The sequence below is a fragment of the Calidris pugnax genome, unplaced genomic scaffold, assembly GCF_001431845.1.
Source record: "Calidris pugnax isolate Ruff unplaced genomic scaffold, ASM143184v1 scaffold44, whole genome shotgun sequence".
Classification (NCBI taxonomy): Eukaryota; Metazoa; Chordata; class Aves; order Charadriiformes; family Scolopacidae; genus Calidris; species Calidris pugnax.
The window spans coordinates 46,201,777-46,227,384 of NW_015094506.1; the positions used below are offsets into that span (position 1 = coordinate 46,201,777).

Genomic DNA, 25,608 nt, shown 5'->3' on the forward strand with positions numbered 1-25,608 from the left:
CCCCAAGCCCCCCCCCCCCAGCACTTCTCAAGGGTTAAATTTTGGTGACTGAGTTCTAAAGTATGGAAGAGAAAACTGACTTTAATTACTGGCTGCAGTTAAAATGCTTGTCCCTTCCTGCTACTAGCTGTCAGTTAGAAAACTGTGTGAAAAGAGCAATTTCATGTTGTTAATGTTGGAGTTTTGGTTTGGGTTTGTGGTGGTTTTTTTTTTTTAAACTTCAAAATTTCTTCCCTAATAATTTTGGGGGCTGTGATATCAAAATGGAGAAACACTGCTCTAGTTGAACCAAGTGAATGGAGTAAAATGTTTGTGCCCTCTGCTTATATAAAACTTTCAGTCAAGCCATCTCATGGAAAAAACACAACATAAAGTAAACCTCAGGTAATTCTTGAGTTTTCTTATAAAAACTCACACTTGGAAGGAATCTGTAGCTACCAGAGTTCAGGCTCTGTAGCAGCAGTTATAATTGCAAGTATGGATCATCTAGTAATAGCAGAGCATTGGCTTATTTGCATAAAATTTGAACAGTTCAGAATTTCAGTCCTTAGTAATAGGTCCTGTGCTGTGACAGGGATATTGTGGCACCAAAGAAATAACATTTACTGAATTACCTTGAAAGATCTATCTGTCATGTAGATGTATGTGGTGGCAGAAGTGTTAGTGGTATATAAGGCCTGACTTGCCTAGAAGAAGGTTAAAAGTGGTTTAGAGGTAGTTCTGCTGTTGCTTGAGTGTGTGCAGGCACAAACAGAATGAACTCAGAATTCCATTCTTTTGATTTCTTTAAAAATATAATGAGAGTTTTATAACTCCATCCTTGCGCGTATATTGCTAGCCAAGTAAGAGCAGAAGCAAAATCAAAATTCTGCTGTCCTTTGGTCGTTTACACTTCAGTAGAGTGTGGGCTCAGTCTGCTTTTTAACATCAGGTCAAGAGGAAAGGTCCAGTAAATGTGTAAGGGTGCTGAGGGTTTTTCTGCCTGCCCCTGATATTCTTCATTCTTGGAGTCCCAAAGCAGTTCTCTCACTCACCTTAACTAAAAGACTTTTAATACAAGTGAAAAGTCTTGCTTCTGTCTTGTGTTTCTGGATTGTGCAGTGTGAAAAGTTTTTTGCTTATAGGTGTTTGAATAGCTGTGCTTGTCGAAATGCATTTCGGAGCACTTCAAAATGGCTACTGTCTTAGCTGAAATTAGATTCCAGCAGTTGTGTATGTATATCTGTATGTACACATCTTTATTGTGACTTCTGGTGAAGGCTCTCCCAAACACTTACCTTGAAGGTTTTGGGATGTGAGTGTCCCTCAGTAGTAACTACTTGAGAGGTGCGAGAGAGTTAGCTTTGCGTCAAGCACTGTGCTGCTGCTGCCAGATCTTGCCTAAAACAAAGCTTAGCTCCTGTATCTTAGCCTTAACATTGTTTGGATCTTTATTTAGCCTTTTGGATTGCTTGCTTGTGTTTTCATCAAATTCTGCATGTCTGCTGTGAGGCAGCTTGCTGGCTGCCCAAGGGAGATGCTGAAGGCAGCTCTTCTTCGGTGTCTGTTAGCCAAGTGCCAAAGCAGCGCTAATGGGTTTGGAGGAAGCAGCACGTTTTGCTTTAAAGTATTTTGATACGTGCAGCAGTGGAGTTACTGAATGAATGTGTTTCTGCTCCTCTCTACAGCTAATGCAAAAGAAGAATCAGATGAAAGTACTTTATTGGGCATTGCTGATAGCAGTTCCAGTATTTCAGCAAACTAATTCCTTTGCTATTGAAGTCTTGGCAACTTCTGAGCAGCTTTCAACACCCACTTCAGAGTGGATCTTTGCAATTCAGCAGAGCAGAAGCCTTAGGCTAGAAATGTGCCCCCTCCTCATTCTATTCAAGCTTTGCTGAGAAATACTGCTTCAAGAAATCAGTTTTCCATTTCATGTCTGTATTCCTCAGGAAAGCTTTGGCTGTACATTAAAATAATTGAACACAAATATTCTAAAGTTGAGCATATGTTGATGTCAAGGCAGTATTGGGAACAGGCACTGTGCAGTGAGTGTGTGGGTGGTGCAGAGGAAAGAAATTGTAGTCTTTTTTTAATTGCAGTTAAATGTACTAGAATGTTATCTTTAAAAAAAGATGAGAAATTGTGTAACTTTTAACACTAAATTTAAAAGTTCAAGCTTTTTGGTTAGGAAACATTCTAGTTAGGTTTGCTAGGAACTTGGTCCTATCTCATATGTGGTAATGTAGTGGGTGGGGTTTGGTTGTTGTTTTTTTTTAACTTTTAAAAATTTAGCCTTGTCCTCAGTGTGGACAGATGAAGGTGAGGTGGGCAGTGTAGCTCAGCAGATTGAGTGGTTTGCTGGTGCTGCTGAGGGGTGGGTTCTGCTGCTCCTCGTTGCCTGCTATTGGTGATCTCCATGTTCTAGTTCCTGTTTAACAGTTCTGTGAACCAATTCTGTTCATTAATCTAGCAGTTACGTGAACACTTTTCTGCTGAGTACCAGGAATGGTGCAGGACTGAGTGCCAGGAGCGGTGGCAGAGTGTGGAGTTCTATCTACCCATCTGTGGCAAAGAGATCTTAGACTGCTCCAGTGTACCATATATCCCACATTGGAAGGCCAAACAAATAATTATGAATTTGACATTTCTCCACTCTTTCAGTGTTCAATGTAATGTTATAATATAAACACAGTTTTCTGTATGAAATATATTGTCTCAAGTGTCTAAAAATAATTTTTCCTAAGTATGTCATTTGCTGCCAGTCTAAAAATGAAGTAGAATTCTTGACAGAATTTGTCTTGTGTATGCAGTAACATAAGCTTGTGTGAATTTGAAAAAGGCTCAAAACAACTAATCATGACTTGGGAGAGTGTGTATTATGAACCTAAAAAATCGATATATGTGTAAATGGTATAATCCTGGTGCTCTGTGATCAAAAGTAAAACCAGCCTATATTATTGAAATACCTGTATTTAAAGCTGAACAGAAAAATTCTATTCAAGCTGGAAGGAGAACTGTGTTGGATACCAGAAAAATTATTTTTATCCTGTGGTTAAGAGCTTTTCTCCCCCTTCTGAAGGTTTCATGGAGATGGTGTGAAAACAAACACGGAGAATGATAAATGTTCTTCACTTCAAAAATGTCTTAGTGTAATCTCTCTTAATAAGATTTTGAGTACTCACGTAGGTGTGTAACAAGTTAACTCAAACATGGCCTTACAGCTGGTTTTGCATGCAAACCTTTTTGGACATGTTTATGTGAACTTTGCATAATTTTACACTGATTTACATTCTGTGTATCTGATTTTAATTGTATGTGTTACATTGGGACTTTTTTTGTTGTTGTTTCTGCCTTAAAATTACCACTGCTTTTGAGACTATGGCTTTGCTCTTTTGAGTGCTGTTCACTGCTGATTAGAACAAAATAGACTAATTCAGGTGGAAGGGACCTATACAACGATCATCTTGTCCAACTGCCTGACCAGTTCAGTGCCGACCAAAAGTTAAACCGTGTTGTTCAGGGCATTGTCCAAATGCCTCTTAAACGCTGACAGGCTTGGGGCATCGACCACCGCTCTAGAAAGCCTGTTTTTTAGCTTCGTAATTTTATAACCTTAGAAGTGTTGGTTTTCAGTTGGGTGGTAGTTTTTTGGTTTGGGTTTTTTTTTTTGGGGGGGGTGGGTTTTGTGTTGTGTAGCTGCATTTGTGAAATACATTAAGTGATGGGTTAAAAAAAAACAGCCACCACATACAACAGGAGTCATTGAATGAAACTGATTGTTAATAAAACTTCTCGGAAAATATAATCGAAGGCAGGGAATGGGCCAGATGGAAAGGGGAAATCAGATGATCTTTCTTCTCATGCTGTAGCAACAGAAGTCTACGATTTCTGAGGTAGTTTTGCACAGACACAGATTGATATCCATCTCTTCTGTAAGCACTTTACACTTTCACTAGTAATAATGGAACGTAATTGAATAGCTGGATGTTCAGCAAGGGCATATAGATGGTGATCTTCAGTCTAAGGTTTTCTTTGGTGATTATGGACGTGCTAAAGTATGAAAAAGCAATTTGGCTCTTGCCGTAGCAAGTAACTTCTTGGTTTAAACTTAGAAGGTGTTGTGTTTGTTGCTGGTTACATTACTGCTGATTGAACCCCGGTGAAGATAAATTTCCACCCTTTCCCTGCTGTGCATGAAGTTCCAGATCTGAGTGACAAGCGCCTACAAGAATCTGAGCTCCATTTGAGAACAAGTGAAGGGGGTTGACAGATAACCTCTGCCTCACCTTGGTGCAGCATTTGGTGCTATAATTCCATATTTTCTGTATTCAAACTAATATAGTATCTGGAAATGTTTGATTTTTTTGTGATATCTGTCAGTGTAGCAAATAATTTCTGTGTTTAGAGTGAAACAATTTTAAAATGCAAAGTCAAAGTGTTTTTTAAGAGTTTGAAGTAGTTGCAGACTCTTCGATGCTTTCTAGTTGTGTATTCCTGCAGTCAGGAGAGGTCCAGAGGAGGGCCACAAAAATGATCAGAGGACTGGAGCACTTCTCCCATGAGGACAGGCTGATAGAGTTGGGGTTGTTCAGCCTGGAGAAGAGAAGGCTCCAAGGAGACCTCATTGTGGACTTTCAGTACTTAAAGGGGGCTAAAGGAAAGATGAGGAGAAATGTTTTAGCAGGGCCTGTCAGGGCCTGTTGCAATAGGACAAGGGGTAATGGTTTTAAGTTGAAACAGGGTAGATTGAGACTAGATAGAAGGAAGACATTTTTCACTGTGAGGGTGGTGGAACACTGGAACAGGTTGCCCAGAGAGGTGGTAAATGCGCCACCCCTGGAAACATTCAAGGTCAGGTTGAATGGACCTGATCTAGTTGAAGATGTCCCCGCTTATTGCGGGGAGTTGGACTTGATGGCCTTTAAAGGTCCCTTCCAACCTGAACTACTCTATGATTCTATGAACTTTGTGCATAAGGTTAAGAAATCCTAGAGCCCACTTCTTTGTTTGGGCTAAATAAAAAATGAGTGACCTCAGGGCACTTCTCCCCTACAAGATGACAAAATGGAAGCTGCAGAGATAACTAGCTCGCCTGCCTCCACTTCAGAAATCCCCGAGGTATGTAGCTCCTGTCACAAACCTCAAGAGGCTCAGAGGCAAGCGTCTTAATTGCTTGTTCTCCTTTCCAGTATCTGTACTTCCATATCCAGACCTCTTAATTATCAGCAAGAATGTGTGATTCCATGTACCAGCAGTTGTGATCTAGTTGTTGTTTTGTTTTTGTTTTTTTTCAAGGACTGTTATTTACTTGGGCTGAGTATTGCAAGCTGAAAATAGTCTGCTGCAGCATGGTAGTAGAGGTGGGCTAACGTAACTCAAGTGAATTTGAGGTTACTTAGAAATTGTTTATTTCATTGCAAGACTAAACTTCTGTGTCTAAGCTGCTGATCTTGAATCGCTTGTTGTGAATATAATTTTGTGCCATAACGTGCCCAGTATTTTGATTTATCAAATCGTGAAATGATTTCAGCTGTGAGACTTCAGGGTGGTGTAGTGACAGAAGTTTTTTTGTCTACCATGTGTATTACCTGCAGAAATACCACAAAAGCATTTGAAGAAAGACTTTAAAACAAGAGAGACTATTTACCTTGGGAATTGCTTGAATGTGTTATCCTCAAATGAGTACTTTTGGCTCTAGGCCATATGAGTGTTTTCAGTTCAGCTTGCATATTGTATAAACTTGAAACTAGTTTTTGTAAAGTTTTGTTTTTTGGTGGCTGGTTGGTTGCGTTTTTTGCTTTGGCTCTTCGTTTTTATTTGGAATTTTTGTTCTGTTTAAATTATTTGTGTTTCTAAGACGTATGGGGTCAGTTTTTAGATATATCCACATGTATTTCAACAAAGTTTATTTAGTTCTGGAAGAATGACTGTGTAAAACCATCTGACGAGGTAGGTTCTGGCAGTGGTGTCTTGTGAACAGCTTGCTCATGATGGTTGATGTTCATTGACCCTTTGTAAACCCTTTGTTGGACACCGTTTGTTGACAGCTGTCACAATGTCTCTGAACTGTGTGGTATAGTAATTGCTGGTGACCAGTTAAAGGATATGATTAAGGATTGTGACTCATCGTGAAAGCAGCCTTGGGAAACTTGTGATTTTTTTTTTTTATGATTTCCTACCCTTCCTCCCCCCCTGCCCCTCAGCTTATTGTCAGTCATAGTATGAACAAGGCAGGTGTCTCTTACTACTCATTTTCAGCAAGATACACATGGTGACCCTCAGTGTTGGTCTCTGGTCTGTGTGTGCCGCAGTGAGGGTTTTGGTAACTTTGAATCCTGATTTTTAAGTACATATTTTGTATGTGAAAATACTTAAGATATCTTTTCTTCCTCTCAACAGCTGGGAAGGAGAAACCAAAAACCAATGCAGAAGAGCTACAGATTAAAAAAGTGAAGAAGAAAAAGAAAAAGAAACACAAAGAGAATGAGAAGAGGAAGCGTCCAAAAATGTACAGCAAATCCATTCAGACCATCTGCTCAGGATTGGTTTCTGATATTGAGGATCAGGAAGCCAAAGGCATCATAGATGATCATCTTAAGGATTTCAATGGGAAAAATATGGATCCCAAGAAGGACTGTGAGTCCAAGATACCAGAGAACAGTGAGTTTCCATTTGTCTCGTTAAAGGAGCCACGGGTTCAAAATAAACTCAAAAGGTTGGACACATTGGAGTTCAAACAGCTGATTCATATTGAGCACCAGCCTAACGGAGGTGCATCAGTTATCCATGCCTACAGTAATGAACTCTCCCACTTATCTCCTGTGGAGATGGAGAGATTTGCAGAAGAGTTTGTGGGTCTGGTTTTTAGTGAAAATGAAAACTGTGCAGCTTACTATGTAATGGGTATTGTTCATGGGGCAGCTACTTATTTACCTGACTTTTTAGACTACTTTTCGTTTAATTTTCCCAATTCACCAGTGAAAATGGAGATTTTGGGAAAGAAAGATATAGAGACAACGACTATGTCAAATTTTCATGCTCAGGTAAGAGGTTATACATTTTACTTTCTAAAGTCATATAATGGTTTCAAACAACTGTGAATGGGGCTTGTGCGATGTGGATGACGCAGAAGCCTAAAAACAAGGGAATTCTTTAATAAATTAGTTCTGCAATGTTAAACATGTGGAGCCTACTAATGAAGCGAACAGTTGGATTTTGGGGAGGAGGGGAAGCGTTTGCATGTGTGTCTGTGTAGGTTTCTTTGGATTTGTTTCTGTAGCTGAAGCGTAACTGAGTTTTGGAGGGTTAAAATGATTTAGCTGCGGCTCTCCGAGCATCTGAACTGTAGTTTATCTGTATGAACTTTTTCATAGAACTGAAATGCGTTAATTCATTAGAATAATGTTATACATAAAACCTGTGTTAGGGCACAGTTAATTAGTTGCATTTGTAGTTTGAAGCTTCTAAATCCATCCCTAAAGGAGAATGTAATGATGGTTAACGTAGCTACTAATTTGATCCTTACACCTTCGCATTTCCCCCCTGTTAGCTGTATTCTTTTGAAAGCTATTAAGTTACCTGGCAAATTGGTAGGCAGCTTTTGAATCTCTCTTTTATTTTTTTCTTTAAACTTTTATTTTCCAGAGAGAAATGTATGTATACTGTCTTAACAACAGCTACTGATTAAACATCACCTTTGCTATTTCTTAACTTGTAGTAGAAGATACACCACTGTTGCATGTAAATTATTTATACTTCAGATCTTTTAAGTTCAGGGGGAAAAAAAAATTCTAACTCTTTTGGATTGCCACCTTAGTGATGTATGTAAAGCCCATACAGATACTCTGAAACAATTTATGAAGAAACTCAATGCTGTTTTTCATTATATCAACTTCAGCTCAAAATTGCCTGTTTAACTCCCTAATTGTGAATTTAGATGCTTTATGGAACACCTTTAAACTACTTAGTCTTCACTTTTTAGACAATTATGAACAGTTCAAGTGTAAGTTATACTGTCATCTTTTTGATGAAAAACATACCTTTCTTTTCTTTGGTTATAAAAACATTTGGGTGGACCACTCATGTATTTATTGACAAATTTCACGTGTTTGTTATCCACAAGGATATACAAAACTGAAATGTTGTTGCAAGAGAATATTTGCGGTGCTGGTTAAGAAGACTTTCACTGCCAAGGAATATGAATATTCTATGAGATATATTCACTATTTCTCTTATGTATATAAACTGAATCATAAATCAAAGAATGTATTATGGGCAGTTACCTAGAACTGTTCTGTATTAGGTAATTTCATACAAAAAAGGTGGATCTGTCCTTGTAAGCATGTCCACCTTGCAGTCCAACCTGAGCAGCATTAATGTAAGCATAGGCACTGGTATATGCCCTAAAGAAATTGTTAAGAGAAGACCAAATTCTATTTTTGTGAATTATAATGGAGTTATTTTACTGAAAGGATGGATTAACTTGGTACTATGATGGTGTTATCAATATCTGTACTTAAATTAGTCCTGTGATCATTGGTTTTGAGATTATAATTTCCATTTTTTCTGTAAGTGAAAGAGGAACAGAGAGAGAGTGTAGTAGATGAAAGAAGCCAAACTGTATTATTATAGCATTCAAATGGTCAACTTTAGTCTGTCTTCTAATCCGTATTTTGCTTGGCTGGAGGTTTAGTTCTGGCATCTTCCTTTGTTTCCTCTGTTTTTCAGTTAGTATTTGTAGCATTTAATCACTTGTCAGAGTTTGCTTGACAGAAAATTCTTGGCACTGTGTATTTTTGCTAACATGAAGGATGTAGTGTGTATAAATAATGTACGCAGGCGTACACTGGGCTTACTCATATCGTCTTCTGTGCAGCACTGGTGTTCCCTGGAGTACTGAAGTCAGTATCGTGGTTGCCTAGTTATTGATTCTATTTTCCTTTATTATTTCTCTTTTTTTTTTTTGTGTTACTCTGGGAGCTGATGTTGTCTGTCTTGGGTAATCTGCTACATTTGCAAGGTTTTGTTAGCTCCTTTCTGACTTGGGCCAGTATCAAAGATGTCTAGGAAGGGGCACGAGAGTCTAGTGCTCATAGCAATCCTGTGTCAGAGTGCTCATCCTCCAGGGGTGTGACAGGACGTTTTTGAATCTGAGAGTTGTGAATTCTGTGGTTTTAGCTTTCAGCTGTATTTTTGTGTGTATGTGTAAATTTCTGATTCATTAGTATGTTACCCCTCTTTTTCCGCTTTCTGCCTCTACCTACATTTATAAGAGGTAATAAATGATTGCATAACTTGTTAAGTTTTGTGCAGATTGATAATATTTTCCTGTCTTGTTGAGTTCTTTGTCAGTCTTTTAAAGGGATTCAGATATTCTGTTGCAGTGTGTTTCAATGACATTTTAAATGTAGTTTTCTGTTCCTGCATTGTAAAACCTCTGTGCTGCTGCATTCCTTGTTGTCCTGAGCTGCCTGAGTGATGTCCAGCAGATGTTGCATAGTCTCAGTTGAGAGGAGAGTGGTTTTCTGATATTTAAGTAGGAACTTCATTCCATCAAGTCTACTCTAAGTATCTATCTCACCCTTTTTTAGTCTTAAGAAACTTGGGTATTGCTTTGCTAATTTTAACTAAAATGCTGAAATGAGGCTCACTTCAGTACATTAGGTTATTTGGTTGTTTTTGAGAACTCATTTGTAGCACATGTAATCAGTCTGACATGTAAATATTTAAAAAGATCTAAAAAAATATAAATGAAAAAAAAAAGACAGATGAGCTAAGCCTGAAATGGAAAGTATTTTAGAGTATTTTATCAGGTTTTATTTCTCAGGTTGATTCTTTCACTACTATTCAGTAAGCTTCCACCTCCTGTTTTGCAGCAGATGAGTTTTCTTGGCTTTAAGTAATGCGTATTTTAAAGTCACTGAGTTCTGTGGTATAATGCAGGTTTCCCCACAGTAGATTCTGTTGGCGAGATCAAAACTGTTGGAGTCCTCTTAAGTCTGCCTGGAAAGTCTGCACCTCTTCAGTAATTTAGTTTTCACAATTGTAGAATCAAAAATGAACTCCTCTCTGCTTCCCAATATTCCTGTGTCAGACAGAAGTAATATAGTTTCACTTGTTAGGAGATGAGAAGTGGGCAGAAGCTTGAGGGTAGTTAGAGCAGGTACAGGTGAGAGGAGTTTGTGTTGGAGCTGGTTCTGTCTCATCAGAATGAGCTTTTGAATTTTGGAGGGAGAGGAATTGGGAGTTTGTCATCACCTAGCCTGGGTCTAAGTTTAAGTACTCCTTAATTCTTCATTTTTTTTCAGGGTAGTGGAACAGCTATGTTTCTGTGACCTCTGTTTCTGTAAGGCTTGGTCAGACTGTTTCTATAATTGGGCAAAGTGGAATTATTCTGGGTATCCTTACAACCAGTAAGTTACTCTTTCAGGTGGTGGGAAACTGTCTGACGTGTGTACATTCTTGGGCTCCATCATTTGTGTAGGTAGCAACAGCTGCATCAGGTACCTGATAGATATGAGTCTTACTTGTCAGGTTCTTATGAAGATTTCAAAGAACGTAAATAATCAGCTTTTGCCACCTACTTGCAGCTTACATCACTTCAGTTAAGCTATTTAGTGCTGTTGAGGGAAATGCCTCTCATATTTAGAACCTGTTACTGTGCCCTCACGCTGGGTAAGCCCAAATTTTTATTGCCTTGCTAAAACCCCAAAGTGCACACTTTTTGTTTAACCATAACAGCGCATAGTGGATTGACTTTACTGTGCTTCAGTCTTCTCCTAGAGGCACCTTCTTAGAACAGGTGATGTAAAATGCTGAGCAATACCCAACAATTCGTGTGCTTCAAGACAAGATTGACTAATTTTTAAGCTATATCTGACAAATGCTTGTCTGATGTGTGTGTTTGGAGATTTGTGATTCCACACTTCCCAACAAATATGTTGAACAATCTTTATTCTTGTTTGCCCTCTTATCTTAATCCTCCTGCCAGGCCTCTTTTCTGATCTTTAGTGGACAAGGCAAACAGTTTATGGTTTTCTTTTGGTATTCTCTGTATTTGCAGATTGCTCAACAGCTTCTTTTCCCTTCCTTACATGAAGTAATTGGAATTACTTCAGTTTGCCATTACATGTTGTACCCTTACCAGTCTTACTGTTCTCCTCTTATGCTCTCTTCAGTCACCCTTATTTTTCTTAAAATACAGTACTGAAAAAGGATAGAGTCTGCCTGGTGCGTTGTTGTCAAGTAGTATGAGAAGATTACTTCAAGTGTCTTGCACATTATTGCTCATTTTTATCTATTCCTGCCTTTTTCAAGCAGTTTGATCTGCTGTAGTGGCAGCTCCCGCTAAGTGAGTTACTCCCCTTTTCATGTTTATGTGGGTAATTATATATATCTGAGTGTAGTTCTTTGCTTTTATTCAAATTGAATTATATCCTGTGTACTCAGATCCCTTCCTGGTTTATCAAAGGCCTTGTTAGTTTTGATCCTTTGCTGTAGTAGGTTTGCAGCTTTGTGTTACCTGCAGGTCTAATAAGCACACATCGTGTTCAAAGGAAGGATCCTTGCTGCATGCCACAAAATGGGTCCTTTCATAGTGATAGTTGTGTGAATGCAGACAAATTAAAACTGCCCACTGTTTGCTGTTACTAGACCAAGTTTCCGTGCAGTTTTGAGAACATAATGCAGATGTCAGGGTGTGTACTGGTGCTCTGGAAAAGCTTATCCTGTCATAGAAAGAAAGGTTAGTTTGGCTTGATAGGTTTTTTGGGTTTTTTTGACATGTCCATGTTTATTAGCTTTTAGTATCTTATTTTCTGGGTGGTTCAGGCAGGAGTATCTAGCTAGCTGTTTTTTCTGGAAATTCTTTTTATTGCCAAATTAGCAAATTATATTAGTTTACTATGTCAGTGGCAGCTCAAGGATGAGTGTGAGCCTATACCATCAGCCCCATTCTGTAACAGCAGGCAGTATGCATCTTCGGAGAAATACTTTTTCCTGGTTTTTTTTCCTCAGCATGAAGAAATTTATTCCATGTTGCCTGTGTTAACTGCATGGGGCACTGGCTATTCAGACAGTATAAAGGGTAACATACGTATTTTAGAGGAAGAAATGCAATAGTAATAATAGCTCATGTTTGTGTTGTGATTTTTTCAAATGAGTGGTTTTCCTCACTTAAAGTTCTGCACACAGTGCTTTTCATTCCAGGTTTCTTTTAGCCCCTTTTAATACTATCTTCTCTTTGCTGTCCTCCTTGTTGAGCTCTTAAAAATTTATCTTTTGTGGGGAGGTTTTTGCTGTTTACTCCTTTTCTAATTTGTGAAATTCTGCTTGAAAAATACTCGTAGTATTTGAAGGGGAATTGCTGAAAATACCTTTCTTTAAAGAGAATCTGAAAGAAATGGTTAGGGCTTCATTTTCTTGTTACTAAAGATTTGTGTAGTGTGTTTTTCCATATTTCCTGTGTTCTGGAAAGAATTCTTTATATTGAAACTATGTGTCTCCAGTCATGTTTCAGTAGCTTTCAGCAGAATTTTGCTTTCAATAGAACTCTCTTCTTGCTTTTAAGCTCTTTGAATATTTAGTTATTAAAAAGTATTAATGGTTTTTAGCAGCTGCTTGCTGTTAACACAAGTTCCCCAAAGCATAGCCTCCTTTTTAATTTTCCCTGAAGAACTGAATTTTATCTCTGTTAAACTGTATATATTACCCTATTCTTTTTCAATCAGATAATCTGTAAGACTTGTGTAAGAGTCTTTTTTGATAGATGGTGGCAGCCTATTGTCTTACAAGCAAAAAAAAAAAAAAAATTCACTCATTGAAGAGCGTTAAACAAAGAATCAGTTCACATGGAACGACATTAGAAATATGCAACACATGCTCATTTGTTTTCCACTTAAAAGGTAGTTACCTTTCCAGATTGCTTCTTGACAGTTTCAGCCAATAAATGTGAAATGACAGTTCTGTGTTGCTCTTCTGGATCTCATATTCTGTATTAAGAAAAAACCTAAAAAAAAACGCTAGCGGTTTGTACTGAGAGTTTTTATGGGCAGCTTGGACAAGATCTGGGACTGAACCTTGTCATAGATCTTCCTGAGCTACAAGAGCATAATAGCTACTTTGCTTTCACAGGATTGTTTTCCATGAAGGTATCTAATTGATGCTATTCTTAAAGTACTTTTAAAAAAATCTTTATTGACTGCTTCACTGTTTTTGCAGCACTGGAATTCAGAATAACAGGTCATCCTGCTTTTAAAAATGTCTGTCCATCCATTTTATTATTTGATGCTTTCAGCTGCAAGGTGGAATATGTGAAGTGATACACAAACCACAGTGGTAAAAAGACACTGGTGTAACTATACTGCAGTGAAAATATTGGGATTGTGTTTGCAGAAACTTCCACGTGGGAGATGTATATTTGTTAAAATAAAAGCTTTAGTGATACTGGATCACCTTTGAATGATGCTAGAGCTGTCGATGTATCATACTCTTCTACCAAAACCCTGACTAAAAAAAAAAAAACCAAACCCAACCAAAAAAGACACAAACCCAAAATACCCACCCCACCAAAAAAACCTACCCAAAACACACCACCACCCCCTCCAATCCCCAAAAGTTGTATGATGTGCATATAGTTTAAAAGTTAAAAAAAAAAAAGTATTTTTAAACTCAGCAATTCTGGAGAATATTTGTTCTGTGAAATTTTGATGCTTTAGTATGAGTTCCCATTTAGAACTGAAAATATGCATAAGCTTTTATGGATTTGAAAAGAGTTGGCAAGGAACAGAAAGCCTTTTGGGCACATTTTCAAGATGTACCAAATAAAAAAGAATGCTACATTGCCTCTCCATGATTACAGCGTTTGAGATAACATCCAGCTTCATATGCACTGTTACTCCTCTAAATCTGTTTTCAGTTGTAAGTACAAATATCTATCTAAGTGCCTTGCTTGTGCACTTGTGTAGTGAAATGGAATGCCTCTGATCTCCCAGCATATTTTTATGGTGATATAATGTTTTGGGGTTTGGTGTTTTTGTTGGTTGCTTTTGGTGGGGCTTTCTTTGTGGGTTTCTTGAAATTATTTTGGGTTCAGTGGGTTTGGATTTTTTTGGTTTCGTTCTATGAGGATGGCTTTTCCAGACTTCTTGGCTTTAAAGCTGAGAAACTGAAAGAAATTTAAACCTCTAAAATTCTCACAGGAATATATTAGAAATTCAACTGAAAAAAACCCCACCAGAACACTATTATATTAAAAATAGGAATTCAGTTGTGACTTGCCCCAGTTTACATTCCTTTAAATGAATCTTTTTAAACGGTTGGTTTCTTTGGACTGTTCCTTCCCATTCGTGTCTTTTTCAAACAGAAAATGGAAAAACTTCTTTAACACATAGTGTCTAAAGTGTTTCCTATTTGTAGAATGAAAATGCTAAAATATACTGTTGTTGGTCTTACAGATATGCAGATTTAGTCTTCGGATTCTTTTAGATGCCAAGATGTTTATGCCACAATATTTGCTTTTTAGAATTCCTTATTTAAAACTGTGCAAGTTAAGTTACACTAAAAAAATCATTTGATGCCATACAAGTCACAGAAGCAGATAATTCTAAAGTTTTACTAATTTTGAATTTACTGGTGGTTTGACTGTCATAATTTTCCATTACCTTGATGCAAGAGAATGACACAGTCTCTTTTTGTGTGTTTTTAGGTGACATACTTCAAGTTTAAGCTACACGAGAAGAAAGAAGTTAGGCTATGTTGTATTTATTCAGTTTTATATTTCCATCTGTTTTAGCTGTCCATTGTAGTATTCTGTATTTAATTGATGGGGTTTTTGTCTGTGTATGTATCTATTCTGATCATGCTGGCCACATGCTAGAACTGCTCATCGTTGAATTCCTTCTTTATTCTGCATGTAGATTGTTCCAGCTATTTATTTGAGCAAACTTTGTAACAATCTAAAAACATAGTCACTGTAAAATTGCATTCAGCAAGATTACCTTATAAAAGGTTAATAATATTTGACTTGTGGTCAGTGCATGATTTAATGTATAGAATTCGATGAGGTAGGACTGGTTTTAGTACATCACCATTGTTTTTGTGAGTTTAGAAATACATGGGGGAAACTTTTTTTTCTCTCCCATGAACAAACCAGCCAAAGTGTACTGAGAGTAAAAGGAAAGGAAAATGTTGCTGTTACTTAACATGCCATAGATACTGCTTATTTTGTTGTTATCTTTAAGGGGTTTAATTTTACGTTTATTGTTGGTTAAACATCAATGGAAGGTTTTGGGTGTTTTCACACTATTACTTAGTAGCAATCTGATTTTTTTGGAGTGAATGAAAATTAATTTTGTTCGCCACTAGCTCTTCCCTTTAAGAGTGATCTCACCTTTTAATATGTTTTTTTATTTCTTTAGCCTAATCTAAGATAGTGTCATTTAAATAGCAACCCCTGACCTGGGTCTAGTGGTTAGGATGCTATAACCCAGTCCAGAGATGGGAGTCACTCTTCTCTGTCAGCAGCTGCATCTTTCAGATTCCCTCTTATTCTTTCTGGGCAGGCATTTGTCTTAAATGGCCTATGTTTTTATTGAATTCTTATTTGTATAATTTTCTAAAACGAAAAAATTCTTCAGGTGATTTGTGGATTAAAATCAGATCAGTTCCCTAAACTGGCTCCCTCTCTGCCTTCAGGAGACCTTATACTAGCAGGAAAGGAGGGAAAAAGAACAGATCTTCCCCTTTGATCACCTGCATGGGTCTATTTTCTGTTTATACTGGATCTGGATAGGTTAGAGTTAACTTTCTTCATAGCAGCCTATTACCTGGCTGTGTTTTGGATTTGTGACTAACTGGTGATAACACCCTGCTGGTTTAGCTGTTGCTGAGCAGCACTTGCACAGTGTCAAGGCTTTTTTTTTCTTTCCCCCCCCGTTCTGGACCCCCTGAGAAGTAGGCTGGGGTGGGCAAGGAGCTGGGAGGGGACATGGCTGGGGCAGCTGACCCAAGCTGACTGCATGGATATTCCCTACCATGTAACATCATGCTCAGCAGTAGAAACCTGAGGGACCTGGGGCAGGTGTTGGTCTGGAAAGCAGCTATTGCCTGGGGGCTGCCTGGGCACTAAGCTGCTTGTGGGAGATAGTCAGTGGTGAAAAACACCACTTGCTGTTTTTTCTTCTTTTCTTCAGTTTCCTCTTTTCCTCACTTATTAAACTGTCTTTAGCTGGGCCCCTGTGTTTCCTTGCTTTTCCCATTCTCTCCCATGTCTCTCACCATTGTGGGGGTGGTGGTGAGCAAGGGGCTGTAAGGTACTTAGCTGCTGCCTGGGTTTAACACACCACAGAGTTTTTAAGTGCTCAAACATTTCATTCTGTGTATTTGCAATGATATGACTGAATATGGGCCCAGAAGAAACCGCTCATCATTTGTAGCTTTGACATTATCTTAGCATTATTTTTGGTATTTCAGTTCTCCCAAGCTGCATCCTGAAAAGGAGTCTGATCAGGACAGCTAGGAGTGAATTAGGGTGGACAAATAATGCTTAAAGTTGAGTTGATCTTTCAGTTTTAACTTTCACTGACATGGTCTTTTTGGGAATATAGAGGAGATTCATCAATCGATCCACGTTAAGCAAGGATTATGTTGTACTTGAATGCTTTGCTGACTTTGTGCTTCACTGCCAACACATAGTGGTATGTAAGCCAGATGGGTGAGTTGATCAACTGAAAGCTTCACAGCCTCTCCTAGCTTCACTTCATTTAGTAATTTTTGGGGGAGTTGTAGAGTTTTCAGCTGGAGTAGTTCCACAACTAGTTTATCATATGCTATGAGAATCATAGAATCATTTAGGTTGGAAAACACCTTTAAGATACGGTTGCAACCATTAACCTGGCACTGCCAAGTTACCACTAAACCATGTCCTTAAGTGCCACATCTACACATCTTCTAACTAGCTCCAGGGATGGTGACTCAGCCACTTTCCTGCACAGCCTGTTCCAATGCTTACAAACCCTTTTGATGAAGAGATGTTTGCTAATGTCCAATCTAAACCTTCCATGACACCTCCCATGACACCACTTGAGGCTATTTCCTCTTGTCTGTCACTTGTTACATGGGAGAACAGTAGTGGAAAGAAGCAAGGAAAAAGGCAGAAAAATGGATCCCATTAATCAGGGGTGTGGGTGAAAACAGCAACTTAGTGTCTTGGCCTGGAGTGGTGGAATGCTGCTTATGCCACTGAAAGAAACATCCTTTTGCGTATTAGGTTTACCAGTAAACTGTGAGTAACAGATTTATGACTATCTGTAGCTTCAGAAAGTGGTTCTAGGGTACTTTAGACTTGGTCTGTCCAGTAAGCCAGTAATGATGAGTCTTGGTGCTTTAGTTCTGTGCTTTGGGCCAGTGCAGATACAGCTGAGGACTGAGCCAATGCAGATTCAGCAGAAATTAATGTTTTCTGATGTTTTATCGCAAAATCACTAGCTGTTCGTGTGAAAAAGCAGCAGGAATGTATGACTAAGGATTTGGGAAATAAGAAAGTAGTTCTGTCTTAGCAGTACTGCTCTTTTCAGTATGGCTGTGTTGGCTTGCCATTACTTCAGCTCAGACATTTTGTAAAATCCTACTTTTAGTCAGTCCTCCATTTCCTGGGTGTGTATGATGACGGAGATGATGTGAGGAAGAGTATTTGGTTCTGCATTTCTGGAATGCATCTGGTTACATCATTCTAGCTTTTCAATGTTGTTCCATGTTGTATGATTTAGTCCTGTTTTCAGGAACTGCTGCTAATTCTCCTCTGCAATGCCATAATTTTTAGGAATTTTAATGGTCTGTTTGGGTGAGGATGATAGCTAAGCAGTGCTTCATTTGCTGTTTCCCTTGAACCTTTTTTCTTTTCTTGCTTTGGATGCAGAATGTCTAGAGATGCAGTGCAAGAGCCTTACTTGGTTTGTGCAGCAATCCATCTGCTCTTCCCTCTGTTCTGATCTGGTCATATTTCATCTAATAATGCCACTGTGTCTTTCAGCTTGTTAAATAGGAGATTGGAAGCTTAAGGGAAAACGATCCTCATCAATCTCATGCCTAAGTACTTTGTTGATGTATCAAGACAGATCAGATTATTTGAAAAAAAAGTTCATAACAATATGTGTTTCTGTTCAGGTTAAAAATAAAAGATTTATCATGAGATGAATTTTACAGTGCTTAAAGTTTCAGGGGAGCACAAGACGTGTTAGCACAGCAAAAATGAAGGAATAACTGTCATTCTCTCTTCCTGTACTTAGTCTTTACGAGCCTCGTCTTCACTGTGATACTGAGCTCCAGTTAATGTACTCACAGAGGCCATACTGGAGAGAATGATTAGCAGAAGATGTTTAGAGTTTGGTTGTAACTTGGGGTTCTGCCCAAGTGTTACAGGAAAAAGGTAAAATTTAGTTAGTCTTGAGTAATCCAGGTAAGAATCCTTATTTACTAGTTACTGAGCAGAACATATGTTAATAACTTTTCAGAGGTCCTACTTTGGAATGTTAATTTCTTGAAGGGCAATAAGTAGTTAGTCAATCTTACCTTCAGACTTTAAAATAGATAAAATACAAGTTATCATGTATCTCTAATAAGAGCTTCTGTCTTTGGTGATGAGTTCATAGTAATTGATTTCATAATAATCTTTAATCCTACAGTCTTCGTTATTCTTATATCAGAAAATATAAGCATGGAAATTAAAGGTGTTTGTTTACTGAATGTAGACTTTGAGCAGTAGTGGACTTGGTGTAACTTTTGCTGTCATATTCTACTTGTAGGTAAAAAGAACATACTCTCATGGTACGTATAGAGCTGGCCCAATGAGACAGATCAGCCTGGTTGGAGCAGTTGATGAGGAAGTGGGGGATTACTTCCCTGAATTCCTTGATATGTTGGAAGAATCACCCTTCTTAAAAGTAAGGACAGAAGGGAATGGGTTGGGAGAAGGGGGACAACGTATTGCTGTTATATAAAGTGAGAGTATGTGATACATGCTTAGATAATTGAGTGGTCTAATAAATGTTTTCATTGTGACAGATAAAGGCTGCTTTTAAAAAGCTTTTAAAGTAACTCACTTCAAAATTGTGGCTTGTATTTCCCATTAGTGTACACTGCCATGGGGAACACTTTCTAGTTTAAAATTAGAGAGTCGTAAAGACAGTGATGATGGTCCCATTATGTGGGTACGTCCGGGAGAACAGATGATCCCTGTGGCTGACATGCCAAAGTCACCTTTCAAAAGGAAGAGGTATGTTGAATTATTTTGCTTTATAAGTGTCTGATTAATATTGCTTCTCTACAGATTCATTTTATCCCAAAGCTTTTACTGGTTAATACTATATCTTAGAATATGTTTCTGTAAATCTTCATCTCAAAATCCGCTTTTAGGTTGCTTTATTTTGTAAGGATGTGAATTTTTTAAAAAAGTTTTTACTGCCTGGACAAGTAAGGTGCTAGCCTTTTTTGGAGCTTTAATAGGAATTTAAGGTGAAAGCTGGAGGGTAATGTGAATAGGCATACAGCTACTGACGTATGCCATGAAACTGGAGTTAATACTCCTGTTCTTAATGTGAGTGTGTACTAAAAGACCTCAAGGGGCAAAGGCTTCTCTCATCTGAAAGGTCACACCTCCAACATTAAATGACATGTTCAGGCTTTGCTGTGGTACTGGTTATAAGTACCAGCTTAAGAGCAGGGGTGTCCTCTGCAGAACTCAAATATTGTGTGTCATGGGAAATTATGTCTCTAGAGTTCTCTTGTTCAAAATTCAAACACAAAAAGGGAGCATAACAAGAAGTAGAAGCAGGGGCATATGCCTCAGAAGGAGCATAGAGACACTGCCCAACCATGAAGGGGATGCAGTTAAAGCCAAAGACCATCTGGAGTTGGATTTGGCAAGGAACGTGAAGGGCAACAAGGACTTCTACAGGCATATGGACAGCAAAAGAAAGACTAGGGAAAATGTAAGGCATCTGCTGAGTGGGATAAAGGGCCTAGAAAGCATTCTGCAACAACATGACTGGCTCATGGATGAGAAGAGGGCCAGGGATGTTATTTACCTTAAATTTAGCAAGGCGTTCCACACTGGACACCTGTCTTCTATAACATCCTGATAGACAAGTTAGTAAAGGATGAACTAGACTGATGGACAGTGAAGTGGTTCAAGAACTGGCTTAACTGCTGTGCTCAAAGTGTTGTGATCAGCAGCACAAAGTCCAGTTGGAAAACAGTTGGTACTGGAGTAAGAGAGACATTGATACCTTGTGCCAATACTGTTCAACATCTTCATTAAAGGCCAGCATCACGGGACAGAGCACACCCTCAGAAAGTTTTCCAGGTGATAAAAACTGGGAGGAGTGGTTGACACACCCAGGGTTGCCCTACCAGTGAGAGGGACCTTGAGAGGCTGTAGAAATGGGCCAGTAGAAGTCTCATGAAGAAAATACTGGGATTTGCAGAGGCCTGCCCCTGGGAGGAATAACCCTGTGCACCAGCACAGGCTGAGGACCAACTGACTGGACAGCAGCCCAACAGAAAGATTTGGGGGGGGAGATGTCCTGGTGGATGACAGGTTGCCCATAAGCCTTTGGCAAAGCTGGCCGGCAGCCTCCTGTACAGGATTAGAAGAGCACTGACAGCAGGTTGAGGGATATGGTTCTTCCCCTCTGCTCATCACTGGTGAGACACATCTGGAGTGTCACATCCAGTTCTGAGTTCTCCAGTCCAAGACAGACATGGGCATATTGGAGCAGGTCTGGTGATGTAAGGCAGGCATGAGAGAGCTGGGATTTACCCTGGAGAAAAGAAGGCTCAGTGGGATCATGTCAATGTGTATAAGCATCTGGTGGGAGGTTGTAAGAAGGAGTCTTCTCTGCAGTGCCTGGTGATGTGACCAGAGGTAATAGGCACAAACTGAATTACAAGAGATTCTATTTAAAATAAGGAGAAAACCAAGTTTACTGTATGGATGGCTGAACACTAGGACAGGTTGCCCAGAAAGCTTGTGGAGTCTCTGTGTTTGAAGTTGCTCAAAACTTGACTGGATACAGTCCTGAGCAACCTGCTCTAGTTGCGTGGGAGAACTTGGACTATGTAGTCTCCAGATGTCCCTTCCAACCGTGGCCATAAGCAGCTCTTGGAAAAACGTGGGACACAATGTCAGCTCCAGGTGGCCATGAAAATGGTCTTGTGGCTGTGTTCCTGCTCTGCAGTGTTTCCTTCACTTTCATTAAACCCTGAAGAAATAATATTTTGCTGCCTCTCATTCCCAGTTCTACAACATGGAACTAAACATACATTTCCCAGCGGTTTTATAGAAACGTCAATGATGAAGAATGACTTCAAGGACAACCAAAATGTATCTCAGTCAGAAAGCTGCTAAGGCCAGCTTCCCTGCCAAGGGCTGATCGTGGTAGGGCTCAGTCTCTCAGTGCCTGGAGGAGGCAGGATGGGCAGACCTGGAGTTTGAGAACCAGATTCAGCTCAGACTCCAGTGCTTCAGGCAAGTGTGTGGCAATGGGGCACGTCTGAGGTCAAGCCAGGAAGTTAGTCTGCCAGTGAGGATCAGGTCCAGTGATTGCCAGGCAGGTCAGTCATGACAAAGTCCTGAGGACAAGCTGGGAAGTGAGGCTGTGGCCCAGCACGCCTCTGGCTTGAGGAGAAGACCAGTGCTCCTACAGCATGGCTCAGGCCAGCACTGAAGGCCCAGGCTTAAGCCTGAGCTTAAATAGAGTTCCTGGGCTCTTTGTCTGGGTTTGTGGGTGGAAACTGCAGGTGAGGCTGCTCAATCATTAGGGTCTTCAGGTGCACTCAGGGCTCTGACATTGTGGAGGTGTTTTTGTTTGTTTTCTTTTAATTGCATAGGTGTTCTGATTTTTCACATAGCTTGTTACGTTTTTAATTTGTTCTAAGCGTTTTTGTTATCTGCCTGTATGTTCTCACTGATGGGAGAACAACACCACTATTGGCTACAGTGGAAATGAGGTAATAAGAGATGTTCCTATATCACGAGTATTGTTTTTCTTATGCAGAACTACCAATGAAATAAAAAACTTGCAGTACCTACCTCGAACCAGTGAACCCCGTGAGATGCTATTTGAAGACCGGACCCGAGCCCATGCGGATCACATAGGACAAGGCTTTGAACGCCAGACCACAGCTGCCGTGGGGGTATTGAAGGCTGTGCACTGTGGAGAGTGGTACGTCTTGATTAACTTACCTAGGTGTTTGAAAAACATCTGCCTGAAATTCCATTTATAACTGGTAGAAGGAGTACAGGCTAGATTAATCTAGCATTAGAGATTTAATGAAGACTCAGTAGATACTGGACTTCTTGTTTTGTTTTTTCTCCTCTGAGCACTAGCTGAGTTTGTCTGCCCTCTGCTAGGGTGGGTACAGTTCTGCTGTGTGGTTGAAACTAGTAGGTGGTTGGCAATGACAGTTTAGTAGCTATAATTGAGTTGCTGTACCTGAGTTAATGTTAGATATGAAAATACTTTACACTGACCTGAGTTTCTGTCTCAGAGGTGTGCATGAAAACCTTTTGGCAATTCTTTGTGTTGTCTGGAGATAAGCAAAGTTTTTATGCTTCTGCTTCAAAGTCATGGCTGTTATAACCCAGACTTATTTATGGTAGATCACCTTGGTAGAATCCTATAGGAGGCTGTATGATTTTTTTTTTTTAAATTATGTTTTTGTGTGTCTGTTTTTGGAATTCCCATAGGAGATTCAGGAAGTGAACACATCTCATTTGAAGCTGTTTACGTTTTAGCCAAATAAAAAGCCCATAATCACATGGGCTTCCTTGGCCTAGCTGTAAGAAGCATTTTTCAGGATCCTCTGACCTTGGTTTGGGAGAATGACCTTAGTTTTGGAGGCTACCTTTGCTTACATAAAGAGCAAAAGGTGTTTTTAGTGTTTATATCTGTCTAGAATTCAGAAGAGTGATTTCCCTGTGGAGGAAATGATGCAAATTTGTGTTATGGTGCATGAGTTCATTAAGAAAGAAAACGGAATAATTGCCGTTGGGGAAGAACTGGATTGTTCAGATGTTAATGAGTTTTTATTTTGGGCTCTGAGGTTTTGCAGTTTACTTCCTCTTTAGGTTGATGGCAGCTGGAGCTGTAAATTTCCTGCTTGCTCTGGGAGAAGCTGGAGTGAATTAAGACTGAGCAGTAGTAGCAGGGCAAGAGCTGAGATACTGTGTAGATTTGATTATTTTAAATTATACTTTGCACATATGAGAGAGACTCAAATCTTTATCAAAGGAAATAGAAAAAAAAGCCCCAAACAAAACAAAATCCCACCCTCCAAACTTGCGTGCCTGATGAAATTAATAACAATTTAATAATAATTTAAATGTCTGTGGGAACTTCCCATTCTCACCCTGTACCTTCATAACAAGATGTTCCTCCCTTGGAAATCATTACTTGTTCATTTAGATTCTGAAAATAAATTTTCTTGCTCTTCATGCTTTTCAGATCTAAACCATCTTCTCATTTATTGGAACTTGTGGAAAAGGGTGTCTATTCAACCTCCATTAAAATTCTTTTTAAACTTGGAAAAATGAATGGAGCTGGTCAAAATAAAAAACTGTAAACTAGGAAGTGACCTGAAAATAGGCAAAACTACCCAACAAACCTGAAAGTACTTCAGTTTTGGGAAAAAAGAAAGTGTCAGCGTTTCACTTCAGTGTAAGGACTGAAAATCTATCTTTTAATGCATAATTAAAAATCTGGGACTAATAGAGGAGAAAAATACATAAAAATCAACATGATGTATTCCAAGCTTGATTTGATCTCAATGATAATTTCTCCTTTCCCTTTCCACTTTTTTGTATAATTTTGAAAAGCCCCTTCACTGTACTTATATGAAGAGAGCTAATCAGGGCTTACATTAATTAACGACACTTCATTATCATAACACATGAAAATAATTTTGGGTATTAGCTTTGCCATAGTTTGTAAGCTGTGGGTAGATTTAGTTTAAAGGAAACGACATCTATGGAAAACTTGAAAAATTTGGGTGTGGGTAGGTTTTTTTTTTCTTTAAAAAAAATCTCTGAACAAAAGTGAAAGTTGGAGATATTCCAGGGCTGATAAGAGCACTACGACAGTTAAACAGCACGTGTTTTAATGAGGAGATACCATATATAAAAATTGTGTTCTTTTTGAGGAGAAAATAAAACAATTCCTAGACTTTCTGAACAGAGTTGTTAGTTTCTGTTCAGTTAGTGTAAAAATGAATTGGGGATGCAAAAAAAAAAGCGTTGTAATCAAGAAGTTGCTGTAGATTTAAAGAAAGTGAGATTTACTTTGTAGTTTTTGTAGTTGCTAGGGCTGAATGTTTACGTTCGGTAGGATAACTGGTGCCTTTCGGACCCGGCAGGAACAGAGCTGTTGAAAGGCAAAAAGCAGTTTTTGCAGACAGAGGAGAGAACTGGAAACAACACGTAGTATTTAGAAGAACAAAAATATAACTTTTGCTTTCCCAAATATGACAGGCTCTTGATTTGAGGTGTTTTGTAAAAATAAACAGATAATGATTTTTTTTATTATTATTATTTCTCTGAATATTTACAAATTGTAGAGGAGCTCTGGCTATGGCTAGCAAACATTTTAGAGGCTGCACTGCACTGAAGACTGATAGAAGCTGGTGGTGTGCTCATGTTGACTGCTTAATGCTGTTTTTGTAGGTGATAACAAGCGTGCTTTAGAACTTAAGGAATGCCAGTGAAATTTTAAATTATGGAAACTTTAAAGATTTCTTATGTGAGTTTTTACAGGGACAGCAAAAGATGCTTCATGGCATCATTATTGGTAGAATTAAACCCCTCTGTTTCAAGGTTGTGTGACAGAGCATGAAGTTTAGTGCTTTTCTTTACGATCACAGGAATTTGTTATATATTGACAGACTTCATATATTAGGTCAGAAATATTAATCATAAAACCTGTAATCATTTGAGAAGTTACATCAAAGAGTCTAGCCCTTTTGAAGAATGAGGTTAAGGAAAAAAAATTACTGCCAAAAACGGTCCTAGCACTGCTCTAGTGGGGACTTAAAATGGTTTTTTCTGAAGTCATCTTTATAGTTCTGTTTGGATTTAATGTTTTTGGGGGGGGGTTTTGACATCCAACTGAACTGTTCTACTATTTTGCTTGAAGTGGGGAGACCCTGCCTAAACTTCAGGTTTTGCAAAATATAATCTGAAAGTTGTGCTAAATATCAAATCTGCAGATGTGGAATTAAAAATAATCTGGCAATAGTTTTTTCTCTTTTGCGTTTGCAAAAGGAATGTCGTATTTCGTGATGGAATTGCATTACCAAATCTGTGCTGTATACTGTTGCGTGTAGATATAGGGATTGAGAAAAGGAATTATTTTAAATCATTAACTATATTTTTTGTGTAATGTGGAAAACACTGAGTAGATGCTGCTGTGAAAATACTGCTTTGAACTGAAGTTCTTTTAGTATGGAAACATTCTTTGTATTGATTTTAATTCTTAACTTCATTGACAAATACTGTTAACTCCAGATGCAGATATGTATTATTAAAAAATAAAAACCCCTGCATTATAAAAATTAATGTAGCTAACTTTTTTTTTA

The 25,608-nt window shown here is 38.7% G+C and overlaps 1 protein-coding gene across 1 annotated transcript in view; it reads left to right on the forward strand.

Moving 5' to 3' along the window:
- The window catches only part of RSBN1L (round spermatid basic protein 1-like), a 47,852-nt gene that overhangs the window by 19,520 nt on the left and 2,724 nt on the right, over positions 1 to 25,608 (forward strand). The window contains exons 4-7 of the mRNA XM_014963374.1: positions 6,382 to 7,025; positions 18,783 to 18,920; positions 19,110 to 19,252; positions 22,035 to 22,202. Of these exons, the coding sequence (XP_014818860.1) occupies positions 6,382 to 7,025; positions 18,783 to 18,920; positions 19,110 to 19,252; positions 22,035 to 22,202 (1,093 nt within the window). The remainder of the gene's footprint in view (positions 1 to 6,381; positions 7,026 to 18,782; positions 18,921 to 19,109; positions 19,253 to 22,034; positions 22,203 to 25,608) is intronic.